This window comes from Sceloporus occidentalis, unplaced genomic scaffold (assembly GCF_023333645.1).
Source record: "Sceloporus occidentalis isolate IW3139 unplaced genomic scaffold, rSceOcc1.0.p SCAF_1, whole genome shotgun sequence".
In the NCBI taxonomy this organism is placed as follows: domain Eukaryota; kingdom Metazoa; phylum Chordata; class Lepidosauria; order Squamata; family Phrynosomatidae; genus Sceloporus; species Sceloporus occidentalis.
In genome coordinates, this window is record NW_028316981.1 from 238,874,916 (window position 1) to 238,891,242 (window position 16,327).

Sequence of the window (16,327 nt, forward strand, 5' to 3'; positions counted from 1 at the left end):
GGGCCAACTGTCATATGTGAACTCTCTTTGGGTCAATATGAAATTTGGCTTTACACATTGAGAGAGGCAGGCAGCCATAGGTACAGGTTACATTTTACCCTAAGACTGAAGTCTGGCTCTGCTAGTTTTTCAGAAACAATCTGTAATGTTTATCCTCTGTTGCTATGCTAGATTCATATTTTAAAATTACATAACACAATGACAGGGTAATTCAAAATGTTTCCAATTTATTTAGGACATTTCTTTGATCAGTATTTTTATTAGGGAGCCAAGCGAAACTATCAGATGAGACTAAAGTTTTTAAACAATTTTTTGACTGTGATCAGAATGAAATGTTTCAACAGAAGGAAATTAAACACCAATTATTTTTCAAGTCAGGAAAAATTATGTCCCCAACATCAAAGCCTTCTGTTTTATATAATGAAAAGATGATCCCTATCCCAAGCCTTCATCTGCAGAGTTTGTTTTTAATCAGAAATGCAGGATAACTCATACTGTAAAATAAAAATAAATGAAGCTTCTGTTTTTCTTATAAATCTAGAATTAGAAACAACCCTGTTGAATAAATCTAGGCAACAAAGAATGGAATGAGAAGTCAGGCAGGGAGGGATGGACTGACTGACAGTTAAATAGATCTATCTGTCAGACTTACAGGAAGATTCAAATTTTAATATTGATAATTAATGTGTTTGTTCCCATTCTTGTAATATTTTTTCATTGAAATAATATATCACATTGTATTAACAATTATAGGCGGAAGTCAGTAGGCAAAGAGAGACCACACTGCAGGTGGACTGATTCAATCAAAGAAGCCACAGACCTGAGTTTTCAAACCTGACAAGGGCAGTTGATGACCAAGAATCTTGGAGTTCTCTCACTCATAGGATCATCAGAAGCTGACCTAGTGGCAAATAACAACAACAAAATAAAAAGTTAAAGCATGAACAAAGGGCAACCTTGTATCTAAAGGCCTGTCAGTCCTCCACGGGGTATCTTTAGTAGAAATCCCCTATTAGAAGGAAGGAAACTAGCAGCTTTTCAGATTTTGGTAGACCCCAGTATCCAATAAGTATTAGGTACAGATTCTGGAAGATTATCTGAAAACATGGCAGATTCTTAAGATCTTCGAGAGAGGGCTTTTTTGGTCCCACCATGATCACAGGCCCACCTGGTGCAGACATAGGAGAAAGCCTTCTCCATGCTTGCTCCCAGCTTGTGGAATTCCCTTCCACAGGAGGCTAGTCTGGCCCCCAGCCTCCTCTTCTTTCACCAGCAGGCAGATGTCTTTTTATTCAGACAGGTATGTAAAGATTCATTGGTCAGAGGGGTGAGGTGTTTGCTGCATCTTAAACTTTATTGTTGTGTGTGTTTAAATGATTTTACACTTTTAAAAATTTAATGGTGTTTTCATGTGATGTTTACTTAATTGTGTTTCAACTCTGTTGTTATCAAGATTATCTTGTTGTAGCCTTTTGTAAACCACCTGTGGTTCCAGGCAAGGTGAAAGGTAACATATGAATAAATTAAACTAAAATAAATAAATAAATGCCTACAAGTTTAGCCAATGGTAAGGAATAAGAACAATATTTGAAGTGATGTCTCACAAAGCCTGCTTAAGCGCGCGCACGCACACATCCTATCAACCCTAAGGCAGCCCTATCATAGAGTTTTCTGGGGCTGAGATTGATATAAGGCTGAACCTACACTCATTTAGCAGTTATTTATCACAGGGGTTTCTTGCCAAGATGTGTACAGAGATGGTTTGTCTTTGCCTTCCTCTTAGAATGAAAGAGTGTGACTTGGCCAAAGTGCCCCAGTGGCGAATCGAACCCTGGTCTCCAGAGTTGTAGTAACCCAGAATTTGCATTGCTACAGTGGGTGTGAGATGATCCTGAACTTACATTTATTTAACATTTATTTATCATAGGGGTTTCTTATTCAGAAGAGGTTTAGCATTACCTTTCAATGAGGCTGGGAAAGTATGACTTCCCAAAGGCCAGCCAGTAGGTTTCCATGGCCAATTTCATGGGATATTTAAACCCTGATCTCTCGAGTTGTAGTCCAATGCTCAAACCGCTATGCCAAGTTGGCTCTGTATGTGTGTGTGTGTGTGTGTGTGTGTATTCACATATGCAAATTTCATGCAAATCAGTATTCTTGTCTTCCTTTTTTGAGACCCCATTTCGGGGGAGGATTTGGCTTTTAAATTGTAATTTTTAATTGTTTGATGTTTTATTCATACTGTTGGAATTCGCATTTATTCCTTTGTGGAAAAGCGGAATACAAATAATAATAATAATAATAATAATAATAATAATAATAATACTCAAATAGCCACCCAAATAGACTACCATGTCAAATAACTCAGTTATTCCAGTCTGAGCTGACCTATTTTCTCTTCCATGTGGTACACTTGAGCTTGGTTTCAGCAATAGCAGCTTCAGCAGCAGCAGTCTCTAAGCAGTTTACAACTGTAAGCTAATTGTCCCCCACAAGCTGGGTACTCATTTTAGCGACCTTGGAAGAATGCAAGGCTGAGTCGACTCTGAGCCCCTGGCTGGGATTGAACGCACAACTTTGTGGTTTGTGAGTTAGTGGCTGCAGTATTGAATTAACCACTGCATTATCAGGGCTCCCAGGACCAATGCCTGGGACCTTGCAGCTCAGGGAGCCACCAAATGATGAGGGCAAATGATGAGGGCAGAAGCAAACAAGCTTTGCACTGGCACCTTACTGAACTATGGTTATGCTGGTGCCTCCAAAGCATCAAATTGCTGTAACACACACACACACACACACACACACACACACACACACACACTTAGAAACAAGCTGGACTTGTAGATAGTTACACATGCTTGTTTTCTTTTACAGTTAACTAGAATTATTTTAACTGACAAAGTGGTACATAATCCCTGAAGTTATGCAGGCACCATGACTAAAGTTACTTCAAAATTCAAAGCTGCACATGCTCAGAGAATTCCTTTTTAATAAATTATGGCTGACAAACTGTTTTCCCCTTGTTTTTCCTTTAAGATGTCAGGAACATGGGAGGCCAAACTTGAGTGGCAAATATCCAGTACAGCTTATACACTGAAGACATCTTTTACATTGTTAATTTATCACACAATAACTTCTGCGTTTATTCACCTTTTAATGAAATCAGTAGTTGCATGACAGGATTGGCATGATGTATAGCTGGACTGGAATCTCAAGATGATCACATTTAAAGCTCACCCGTTTTAATGCCTATGAGTGTTTTGGAATGGAGAGATCCTCAGGCTAGCAATTAGAAGACACTAAGCAGCTATTCTGCCTTTATTCTCTCCTTAAGGGAATTTCCACACTAACAAAAGAGATAGGAGAAGCAGTAGAAGAACAGAGGATGGTTGTGAGTGGATGACATCACACAAAGTCCCCATAAAAGTCTGCAAAAGCCCTGGGCAATGATATGATAAAAGTCTTCTCTGAAACTGCTCAGAGGCTACAACAAATATTTTTCTGCAGGAATCAGTAGGAACAGAATTTTAGCTAGGTTAAGCTTCTGTTTTTTGCAACCTTAGGAACTCCTCTGTTCCAGTTTAAGACATTTCCTATTGTGAAATATACAATTTTGTAGTAGATCATTGTTTAGTTTTGTTCAGTGGAAACTGATATCAGTGGGGGTAGTGAATCCACCCCAGATTTCAATCTGAACATTTAGGGGTGAAAGAGACCAGCAGAAGGGATGGCTTGAAACTGCCCCTTTTGAAGATGGTTTGGGGCCATGGCAAACGCACACTGTGGCCCCAACCCACCCTTTCCCTGGCTGAAAAACAAGAGGAAAGGGATGGCTTTTGCCGCCCTGCTGCAGCTGCCTTCCAGATGCTGTGGTGACATGCTGCCTGTAAGCACCATGCTGCCAGAGTGCCTTGAAGCCGGCCATGTCTGGGCAACCACCTGACTTCTGAGCAGCTTCATGGTAGCGTGGGAGTATGTGGCATATAAACGCTGTGTTCCCAAGCTACCCGGATAGCAGCTTTTAGAGCCGGTCTGTTCTGTGTCTATGCCTGTTACAGACTGCCAAAATAAAGCTGCTTCGGGTCTCTTTGGAGGTATGCTATTTAAATGATGCATGCATCCTAAGAATCTGGAAGCTGCACCAAAGCTGCACTCCAGTGCTTGGGGATGGAGTGTGGCTTTGTGCAACCTCCGGACTCTTAGGACCCATTCATCATTTAAATAACATACCTCCAAAGAGACAAGAAGCAGCTTTATTTTGGCAGGGTAACAAGTGGCAGGGTTTTCTTTTCCTCAGCCTTTTGGCAATAACCCAATTTATTGGAAAGGATTTGTAACCAAGCTAAGATCGTCAAGTGATCATAGTTTTTTCATATTCAGTTTATTCTTGTGAATGTGAAAAATCTATGATCACTTGACTATCTTAGCTTGGTCACAAATACTTATAAATTCTCTTCCCAATAAAAATAGAGTTATTGCCGAAAGGCTTAAAAAAAAACCAAAACCCTGCCAAGTATCTCCATGTATGAACTGGCCTGGGCTCAGCAATCCTTGGGAGAGGCCCTTCTTTCCATCCCACCCCCACCATAAGCATGATTGGTAGCGACACGAGCGCGGGGCTTTTCCATGGCTGCCAGCAGACTGTGGAACTCCCTGTGCAGGAAGACCAGAATGACCCCTTCCTTGTTTTCCTTCCACCAGCAAACTAAGACCTACCTGTTTAGACAGGCATTTAAAAGAGAAAGTTTTAAAGCATGGGATGGGGTGCTATTGTATTGTTTTAAAGCATTTTTAAATTTTTTATCTTTTTAATTATATTTTATTCTTTTAACGTGTAACTTATTTTAATATTGTAATATTTTAATGCATTTTTGTATGCTTTTAATTGTATTGGTTTTTTACTTTGTGAGCCGCCCTGAGTTCCAGTTTTGGGAAAAGGGTGTGATAAAAATAAATATAACAACAATAACAATAATAATGTATCAAATTATACATGAAACATATATTGTTATTTACTCAAGTTAGCGTGTGAGGCCCACTTTGATTTGGGATCACAATATACACGATGGAAAACTTACTCTTTTGCTGAGCTGTGATTCTTCCCAAATCACCCCCTCTAACACACACACAAACACAGTGCAATTAAAAGATGTTTTTTTAAAAAGTAACTTTTTAAAAATAAAAGTAACATGCCCAACTACAGCCTCCATATTCTCCAAAGCTGTTATTATCCTGCTGAAGTGAATAGCATCACTGTTACTCAGATCATAGAAAACATTAACATAAAGCCAAATAATATCCCTTTATCCACCTTTTCCTCAAGCAGGTTCTTGGCTTGATTAATGAAATGGAGCACTCTCTGTCACTAACAGGCAGCTCATTTAATCTTATTATGGCAAACTAATAAGACTCCAGGTTTGGATCAGCACAGGTGCAGTCACTAATAAACAGATCAGCAAAAAGGACAGTTCTCTGAAACTACACTTCAGGGATTTTTCTTTTTGTTTTTAAATCTATTTTTTGGACTTCATTGAAATGTGTGAAAATAAGCTTGGCCTAAAAACAGATGCAAGTGGTGAGTCGCAATTCTTTCATGCTATTGGATTATCATATAAGGAGCAAAAGAAAATGGCACTATTATCACATCTTACGGGTGCATGGGGAAAGAATCACTTAGACATAGTCGGTTCTAGTATTTTTTAATCACATTGTGAATAATTGGTATTGTGCTTATTTCCAGTGTTTATTTTTGTTTTAGTGAAAGCTGTAAATAGCTGTTTAAAGAAAAATTCCTGTGTTTTTTGATGTTATGAAGGATGGATATTGCTGAGGAAGAGGATAAACCCAACTGACCACAAGTAAATTTTATTCAGTTGTTTAGAATTACACAAAGCAGGGACAGTTACGCATTTGCGTTACTGAGCTGAAAATTCAAAACTAGTTCAGTTAGATCAAAAGATGATAGTGAAAAGCAATACAGTTAATACTGTAAAGAGCTGCAAAACTTTCCAAAAATCAAACTGAAGTTTGAAAATGCATAGTAACTGATAAAGCCAGATTTAAAGTCTTACTGTTATTGGGCTTCCTGTTCTTTGATTTGTATATAACAAAAAGCAGGGAGAGAGAGCCTGCTACTCCATTGTAGCCAAGGGGAAGGTTTATAGAGTTCAAGAATAGTGATGCAAGAATACTGGAACATGTGTGCCAAAAGGTCTTGTAAGGAGGGTATGAAAATATGTTATCCATGTGTTTTACTTGAGAAATACTATTGCTTTAAATCCTTACATGCAGGATTTAGCTTTCTACCTTGCTACCAATTGAAACGGCTGTGGGGGAAATTAAAGATTTAGATTTATTGTCTGATTTGTAAAATGAATCCTGTTCAAATGTTAAATTATACTCAATTATTAACATTTCAGGACCATAATTTTTCCATATACTTTGCTTTCTGAAACTGTTGTTTTCCATAGCAGTCCAAAATTGGCATTTATTTTTAAACACACTTCTTGAACCAACAATTCATTTATGCTTCATCTTTGGGCTGTTCCACAACATAAATTTTTATGACATGGCTAGTTACATAACTGACTAGCACTCTGTATCCACTTATATGGTAGGGGAATCATATTGTTCATTGCAGAAACCATCAGTTGTCACCTGAGAAATCAATTCTATAGAGGTGAAATTTCCATATTTTTTTCTCTTCTACTTGGCATGTTCTTCAACTTCCCCAGACTTCACCTGTTCTACTCAGGTCTTGCAAACTCACAGCCATGGCTAGCTTGACTGAATCAATCCATGCATCGTGTGGTTCCCCTCTTTTCCTATGCCTTCCATTCTACCAAGCATTAGCACCTTCCTTTTTGTACTTATTTTTTTAAGTTCAGCAATTCAATTTCCATTGTAATCAATAAAAAGAATAGATGGGGCTAGCTGACATCCAAAGTTGGATCTCCCTTCCCCAGTCAGCTCTCTGTTTCTTCCCTCAGAAGGTAGAACTATCTATCTTATGACCCCCTCCCCCAGTCCCAGAAAACCAAAGGAACTTTCTCATAAGACTGGAAGCTTAGTAAAGCTATTCTCATTCAGCTTGCAGCTTCATAAAAAGAAATGCAACACTTGTCTTTTTCTATATCTTCAGAAGTGGCACTGATAATAGAATGGGCTCCTCAGAGGTATCTACCTTGTGGTCTGTGAGACACCAGGCGATGTCCTTTTTTACTTTCCCAGGTTTGCTAATTATCCCACTTTTTAAAATAAGTTGTACAGGGCTCATACTATTATACAGGGCTTAAAATATGCTGCTCTACTTTGTGTTGGTTATTTTAATTTATTTTAGATTTTCCTTTGTCTTATTACATGTATGTATTTTATGGCATTAATGTTCTGTCAACTATCCAGACAGCTTCTACTATGGCTAAAACCTCACTCATATGCAAGCTGCCACAGAATAAAATGTAATCTATACACAGAGAGAGAGAGAGAGAGAGAGAGAGAGAGAGACTGTGTATTAAGCAGTGTGGCCATTACTGTGTGGTCATCATTCCCAAGGCAGCCATACCCTGGGTTGCTTATATAAAAGCTAGCTAAAGCTGCTGAAGATTGTGTGCAGAACACTGGATCGGATGAACTCATATGAGATGGCCTGCATCACATAATATTTGGGATTACAATAGTAATCTCTTTAGGGAAAGGGTAGTGTATTAAGAAGAAAGGGTCTTGAATCTTTAAGGCCTAATGATTTGAAGAACACAATTTTGCATTTATTTTGCAGGAATGGATTCTTTTAAAAAGTAGGAGAAATATTAAACTAACCATCCCTAAAAGTTTCCCATATTTATGTCAAACCATACTAAGCACCCAGAATATATGTTATCTTGTATAATTTCATTCAAGGAACATGACCATTCCAAAAGCTCAAAACAAAAAGCAAAGCCATATGTGCACATTTCAAGTGTATGAGTACACTTCCAAAACAATTGATATGGGATGGGAAAGGAGCCAAAGTCCCAAAGCCTATCATGGGTTGCTTACAAATCCATATCTTTATTTGCTTATTTTTAAAATGTGCCTGATTTTGCACGTTTTTAATTGTAGATTAAATGCATTTTCTGGATAGGAATCCCCCCCCCCCCATTACCTGTGGTTTTTCACCTCCCCCATACTATATCTGTTGGCAATTGAACAATTGACTTGAGGTGGTGTCAGTAAAGAAGTGTCCCTTGACAAGTACATGGGAAGAAGATGTTTAGACCAGTGTACACCTTGGCACCCCAATGTGGTGGAAGTTGGTCTCTGGAAATGCCTCTACAGGGTAAGTAACAGGGAGGTGTGGGACCCCTTGGGGCTGATCTGGGGTTTACTACCTCATAGAAAGTTTAGTGGCTTGGGAGAGAGATCTTCAAGTTTTGGCCTTTCAAAGAAACTGGCAAAGGTAGCAACCAATTCCCTTTGGACTGCCCTTGGTGTCTGGTGTTTCACCCAAGGGATAGTTGGGGAGGTGTGGCAGGATCTGGGCCCCAGCTGGATCCATATCAGATTGTTCCCCCTTGTTTATCATTTTGGTTACTCCCAGGCATCAAACAGGTAAATAGGTTTTTGCGTCAATTAAATGGCCCTTGTTTAATCCACTTATTTGTGTTTGGTCTCATTATTTCATGGTTTGTCAACAACTATGTATGAGGCACACAATGGGACACTTTGGGAATGAAGCAGAAGGCTGAAGAGAAGGCTCCTTTTCTCCGCCAATGTAAACCTTCATGGACAATGTATGTAAATCCCTCATGTGGACAGAAGGACAGTTATCAAACACAACTTAGGATTCATCCCATTGTTCTGCAAAATATCATGTCAGAACTTAAAATATACCTCCTTCTAACACCCCATGATCACTTTTTCCTAAGCTGAATGGAAAGCGACACAGACCATACTATTTTGTCTGTTATTTGACTACCTGCATGAGGAAAAGGGATAGGAAATCTAGTTCTAGATTGTTAAACAAAGAAGCAATGTGAACAAGGTGTAAGAGCTGCTGGCAATCATTAAATCTGCAAATGAAACCTGGTACACTGGGTGTTAATTACAGTAATTCAAGATGTTTTGGAGAATACACTAGCTTCTTTTTCTTCGGACCTGTACAGTTAATTGAGTCAAGTTTTCTGTTACAACTCCTTAAACTGTCCTGCTGTCTTCTAGACAAAAGCAGAGTGCTTAGGAGAACGCCACAGAGTCTGTGTTTCTGAACATCTTTAAATCTCTTTTCTCTACGTTAGCAAAGATGTGTCTTCTGTGAACTATCACAGGCAATGAAACAGTGGTCAACTGAGTTTCGAGTGACAAAATTATTAATGTTCTCTCTCTCTCTCTCTCTCTCTCTCTCTCTCACACACACACACACACACAAATAGTCATGCCATGTCCAGACCAAAATATTTTGTTTCTTGAGACAGAGCACTTTGTACCTACTAACATCAAGATGTACATAACCCTCATCCCCAGGAAACCTAGCCAAATTGGCTAGGTTTAATGACATGTGTGGTCTTATACTTCCAGAGGTTGACAGATTGGTAAGGCATCCCTGAGGTTTATTTATAATGTGTTCAGGAAAGTTTACAAATATTCTAGATTACAAGAGTAGTCCAAGTGCATGAAGCATGTACTTATGAACAAACCTATGTTCCAGCTTGCAATTCATTTGTAATAACTGCAGTCATTTATAAGCAACATTTGCTCATACAGGGATGTTGTAGCTTAGTGGTTAAGACACCAATTCTGGAAGATCGGAAGGTTGCCAGTTTGAGGCCCAAGTGATGGTGATGGGGTGAGCTCCTGTCATTAGTCTGAGCTTCTGCTAACCTAGCAGTTCAAAAGTACAGAAATGGAAGTAGATAAATAGGTACCACTTTGGTGGGAAGATAATGGCAGTCATGCTGGCCACATGACCACCAGAGCAGTCCTCAGACAACACTGGCTCTTCAGCTTAGTAAAGGAGATGAGAGTTATTCCCCATACAACACACATTTGTCAAGATCTATTTTTACAGAACAACTGTGAGGGTCAGTTTCTACCTCAGGTCCCTCTGGCAGCCACACAGACTTCCAAGAATGGTAAGAAGCAACAACAAAATGGAAGTGGTCAGAAGTTCACATCTGCTGTTGAAAAACAGTGGTTTTTTTGTTTTGTTCTGTTTTGTTTTTTGAAAAGACACTAAACATTCTCTTGGGGGAGGCAAACTGTTTAACAGATGGTATACTACTGTTTAAGGCTTCCAAGACTGGCAACAAGGAAACTGTGGAGACCTGGGGAAAGTGAAGGGTCACAAAACCACCCTGGAGTGTGTCATGCATACTGCACTTTGCCCACTCCTTCCTGTTTGGTGTGTACACTTTCCTGAAAACTTCTTGCAAATATCAATCAAGGTTTATTGATTGATATTGAATCTTTGAATGTCTAAATGATTATCAGACCTTCTTGGTGTGACACTCCCTTTTGAGGGGGTGGGGATGGGGATAAAGCCACAGATTTTCCTCTCTGCTCCCCTCTCCCACAACCTCCCCTCCCATTCTGTTTGTCTCCTTTCTGCTATTATTCTTTGGGGCAGCAGACTGTTTGCAGTGACTCCTTGAAGATGGGATGCTGTCTCAGCTGAGGGGAGATGGTGACAGCAAGATGCTAGTTTCCCCAAGATGACACTCTTCTCCACATCCACATCCCACCCCAAGGGATCAATGGGAATGACATCAACCCTAATGACACCACTGTTTTTTCACCCAAGGTTAGCCCAAGATGTTTGGCTGGATACAACAGAACAGCAAATGACACCCAGATCTCCAGAGTCAAAGCACATAATACATATATTAGGCCAATCAATGTATGTTGGCATATAATGCAGAAAATCTCACAAGAGTTTCTCTACACTTTGTTACTACAATCATAACAAATGAAACAACAAAGAGTCAGTTTCCTTTTATGGCACAAAAATCTGCTGCCTTCAGCAGTCATTTTACTGCACCGAATGGCCCTGTCATCCCTCAAGTTTGCTCATTTGTATGAAATCATCCTCAGAGGTTAACAGGAGAAAATGTTTCAGCATTGTAACCTCTGATTTCTTTTACATGTAGGGATGGTTTCGCAACAATGATGTGTCTGTCTGTCCTGTTCCTTTAAATCTTACCCTCCTTTAAAGAGAATGTGACTCTCTGTTCAGCAAAATTGAAAGTTGACATGACTGTAAAGCTTAATCATGGACTTAACCATAATGCCACCACCATATGATGGCATAGTAAAGTCAGTTTGCCACATTAAAGTCAATGGATTAGAGTTGCTCTGTATCCTGCTTTCAAAGGACTGTCTATTTGGATGGCTTCAGACTAGTCCTCTATCCAGAGGTACCTTTTCTTTGGAGGGCAAGCCTGTCCAAGTTCAATTTTAAAAAGAACCCTAAGAAAGGAGAGCAAACTGAAGTTGACTACATATATTTAGCTCCTGGACTGCAAATGCAGCAAGCACACAAATCATCTAGTACCCATCTTCCTCACTATGGTGAGATATGTTAAGTTTCTATTTCAGTTTTTAACTAATCCTTAAGGATTATTACTCATTAAGCTTCAGCTTTTAATTGATCAAAGAAGAAGAAAGTTCAGTGTGTGTACTGTATTTATTTTATTTTTTACTATATTTTCAATGTGTCTTCTCATTGTTTTGAATCAGTGCTTTAATTGGATTAGTTATTCAATGGGTTTTAAAACACTTTTTGTAGTATACATTGGCCAGAATCCTATATCAAAGTCTATGTCATATAACTTTAATTATACTTTGTTACATAACAGAGGCTCTAAGGAATCCTGTTAATGAATTGCAAAGATGTGTAACAAGACACCGACAAGAGTGTTTTAATGCACATCAGGCTCAACTGATGTACCTCCCTCACCAGTGTCTCAATGCACATTGGGCCCATTGTGCATCAGTCCCATTGTGCATTGGTCACTTTGCTGATTTTCTTACATAGGAGTTTATCACACTCCTTACCTTCCACCATGCTCCCGTCACCCCAGCGTCACCAATCTGCGAGGGGAGCCTCCTGGTGGGATTGTGGATAGTGCTTTTAAAGGGGAATGCTTCCATTTTTGGCATGAAACGTTCTTGTAATTGTTAGGGAAAGGGCCCTTTTTAATAACAATTTAATCCAATTTAAACAATTTAAACTCCATAGTAATGTAACAACAGCTCCTTATTAGATATGGACATTATGGAGCTGTGTAGTTCTAATTCTGGCAGACACGTCCACTAGCAAAGATATAAATCCTCAACGGTAACTTTGCTTTAAAGTATACTGTAAGCCACTTTGGGTCCTGTACTGGGAGAAAGGCGGGATATATAGTAAATACATAAATATTTAAACAAGAATAATGTCTTATAAATGTATATCTAAATATATATAAATTAACATAGGAATGTTTCATTAAAATCTGTACCCTCTGTTTTGCTGCATTTCATCTGCCTCAATCATGTGCAGTGACCACCCTAATATGAAACAAAAATACATTGGGAGATGGAAGAGTGGGGAAATGGAAACACAAATGCCTGGTCCTGTCCTGCCAGTACAGATTGTCTTGTTGTCTGAATTCACAAACCTGCAGAGGCTTATAAAAACCATTCATGTCTTTGTGATCATCTAGCTGCCAGTCACATGGAGTTGCATGGAAATCATAGGAAGTGAATGTTTGTATTTGTGATCATATGATCTAAACTGCACCATGTCAAGTGCAATTGAGAGGACTTGTTATTACACAGTACTTTATCCAGGGTTGTGAAAGAGGTCAAGATCACTGCCTGCAAAATTACTAGAAGCTTGATGAGAAGCAAGAGACTAATTTGCAGAGAAGATGAAGGGATTTTCATGAGATGTAATTAACAAATAGAGAAGTTGGATTTCATGTTGGGAGAAGTAAATTCAGGGTGAAATCTGTAGAGCACCCTCTCAAGAGGAATACAAGTAGCTGAGCATGGGAAAACGGAGCAGCTCTGGGCCATTACAGCCAAACTGGGTGAAATGTCTGAGAATATACAGCAGAGTAGGATACAATTTCACAGTCACTTATGATGACTGGATTGGGAAAGGGCTTGCCTATCTGTGTATTCCTTTATTCAAAATTAAGAAAGAAAGAGAGAAAATTGCATTGTCAAGCATGCACTAACTCCTTTGTTTCTTTTCCAGCACAAATTGAAGTGATACCATGCAAAATTTGTGGTGACAAGTCCTCTGGAATACACTATGGAGTCATCACATGTGAAGGCTGCAAGGTACGATATGTATCGTTGTTGTTTTTCTGTTCCTACTTTCGTCCTATCTGTAATTACCAAGACCTGCTAATATAACCTTTTGATCCATACAAAAACTTTATACAAAATTGCCCTGCTGATTCCCCAACATGTACAAGTTGTCTTCATGTTTCAGGAGTGTAATTTTTCAACATACAATGATACCATGTCTGAATTTCAAAGTTCACTGCAATATCTGCAGAGTAAACATTTATAGTTCAGTATGAGAATTGCCAATTTTAAAGTGCATTGAAGTTGTATGGATCTCCTAGTTAATATTAAATAGTCACAATAATGTTATTTCAAAAGGCTCTGTCAAATATTACATGAATGAAGGGAGAGAACAACAGGCTCACTTATTTCTAGTCTCTACATCTTCAGACTCCCCATGCCTGTAGAGAATCTCTGAACAGTAGAGAACGCTGCCTTTTCAGGGTTTCAAATCATGCACACCTGCCTGTGTGAGAGAGGCACTTCCGCCTTAATGATCATATCAGTGTCAGGAGAATTTATTCCACACACATGCATGTTCACGAAACATAGCATAGTAGTCTCTGCAATATTCCAGTCAACAACAATAGCACATGTCAAAAGATGCCATATAATGGCCAATCATTAATTTCAGAAACTTGTTTAGTAGCAGTTCCCAAGTATTTGGGGGCTAGCAGTTTTCTCCAGCCTCATAATTAAAGCTATTATGCTATAAAGCAGTTCTTTTCCTATCTCCTCATTGGTTCCAGATGTGGGCCCACACTACACATTAGTAGAATGGAGCTTTCCTCTCCTTTTTTATTTACTCCAGTGTTAACATATTAGGCCTCAGTCTGGACCACATGTAGGAAGAGAAAGCAAAGTTCCTAAGATATTGGAGCAATTTCAGAACAGAAGGAGATTAAACTTCTCCTCCTTGCATGCAGTCAGCCTGATCAAGGTTGGAAAAGTTATCTTCAAATAACACATCACAGATTCATGCAGCCAGTATCGCCATCCAGACTGAAGGATTCTGGATATTGTACTTCAAAAAGTAATTATTTTGAGTTGTGATTTTGATGTGTGATCTGAGCACTTTCTTTGGAATGGAAAAAAAAAACATAGAACAGGAGCTGCACATAAGTAATAAAATAATAGTTTGATCCTCAGCTAGTTTTAATCTCATTTCCTCAATGCTCACATTGAAATCTTCAGGGCTTACATTAATCACAGTTAAGTTTACAAATTGATTTCAGTTGGACCCTTGTGAAGTTCTCTTAATCTGAATCCTACATTCTGAAGTTTTCTAAGAGATTCATTATCGTTTATATGTATGTGCTTGAAATGCTTACATGCTATCCAACTGGTAATGTCCTGAGGGTGGCTTTAAAATGTAAAAACAAAATCATTGTGATTGAAACAGCACCCATTATGAAGCTGCCCTATTGTGCTACTTGGCTGGAAAAATCGACACCTTTTTATGATGGTCATATTGATGGATGAGTGCAATTGGTCCAGTTGTTTAAAACCCAGGGTAAAGAATAATTTGAGCAAAAATGGCTTTTAGCAGAAAAGGATCTTGTCTTCTTGGACTGCCTAACCAGCAGTACTGTTTAGATGTGATTAGCATTAATGGCTACCTTGTGTGTGCCTTGTGGGAAGATGATCCTGCTCAGCTCTACCACATGTAGACAGCTCATGGAGATAAGGAGAAGCTGTGCCATTCCAAGCAGGTTTTAACCCTATTGTTTTTGAACTGGTTTTAAAGTATCAGATCAATTACTGTAATCCCTTCAGATGCATCCATAGCATAGTGGGGGAAATGCTCGCTGTTGTTTCAGTGTCAAAGTGAGAACTATTTTAGGGTTTTAACAAGCTTTTTATATGCCCCATACAAAATGTTGTAGGAGACAGGTTGTTGATGTTAGTCAAACTAGTGGTTCTGCACAGAAGAGTGCTCACACATATGCAGCCATCCAGCAGAAGTCCCACTTCAACTGATCTGTGAAGTCTTAGGATAAGAGGAATTCAGATATTACAAAAGACAACCATTATTATTATTATTATTATTATTATTATTATTATTATTATTATGTGCCCACCACCATCTTCTGGGGAGGGAAACATGAAAACTAAAAAAGCTGCAAATTACATCTGTTTAATCCAAATCATAGTTCACAATCTGAAGGGTGGCCTTTGACTGTCTATTCAACTATGATTGTAAATATTCTCATCTCATTCTTGCAGGGGGGAAAACCAAGAATCTCAAAACTGTTTCCCACTGGGTGAAATTTAAAAAGTTTTTAATTTAATTTTGCATATCAATTTTTTTTCAAGTACAAATAGTTTTCCATTTCATAGCACAACACATTAGACAAAAAGAATAATATTATGCCAAAACACAGTTTTCTGTACAAAACACAAGATTTGCACGAATATTTTTTTACAAAAGAAAACCTGAAATGCAAAACAAACAACTAAACATACAAATCCTCACAGTGGTTCACTATTCCCTACCTTTCTCACCGAGGATGGTAATATTTGTTTTTTCTCTCTCAGAAGTATACTTTACACCCCTAACTCAGAGCTCTATATACAAGATATTTGCCTGTTACAGACTGCCAAAATAAAGCTGCTTCGGGTCTCTTTGGAGGTATGCTGTTTAAATGCTGCATGCATCCTAAGAATCCGGAAGCAGCACCAAAGCTGCACTCCAGTGCTTAGGAATGGAGTGTGGCTTTGGCGCGACCTCCGGACTCTTAGGAGCCATGCATCATTTAAATAGCATACCTCCAAAGAGACCCGAAGCAGCTTTATTTTGGCAGTCTGTAACAGGCCATTAAATTCATAATGTGCACCTTTCTTTTCGTTTTCTCTTTCTTTTTAGTCTCAAGTAAGTTCTAGGGCTTCAAGTCCAATCCGGGATCCCCATACAAGAGTAGGGGAGGCTTAAAACTCCGCCCAGATGCTCATTTCCACAAATCCATCATCATCTGGAAGCTAAAACAAAGATTTAAAAGCCTTCCCCCTGTACCAT

General features: G+C 38.8%; 1 protein-coding gene across 3 annotated transcripts in view; it reads left to right on the forward strand.

Moving 5' to 3' along the window:
• The window catches only part of RORB (RAR related orphan receptor B), a 197,121-nt gene that overhangs the window by 111,680 nt on the left and 69,114 nt on the right, over positions 1-16,327 (forward strand). For all 3 annotated transcript variants that reach the window (XR_016277360.1, XM_089490721.1, XM_089490716.1), the window contains exon 2: positions 13,217-13,302. Coding sequence is in view for 2 of the 3 variants with exons in the window: in XM_089490721.1 (XP_089346847.1) it covers positions 13,217-13,302 (86 nt within the window). In the remaining variant the exon portion in view is untranslated. The remainder of the gene's footprint in view (positions 1-13,216; positions 13,303-16,327) is intronic.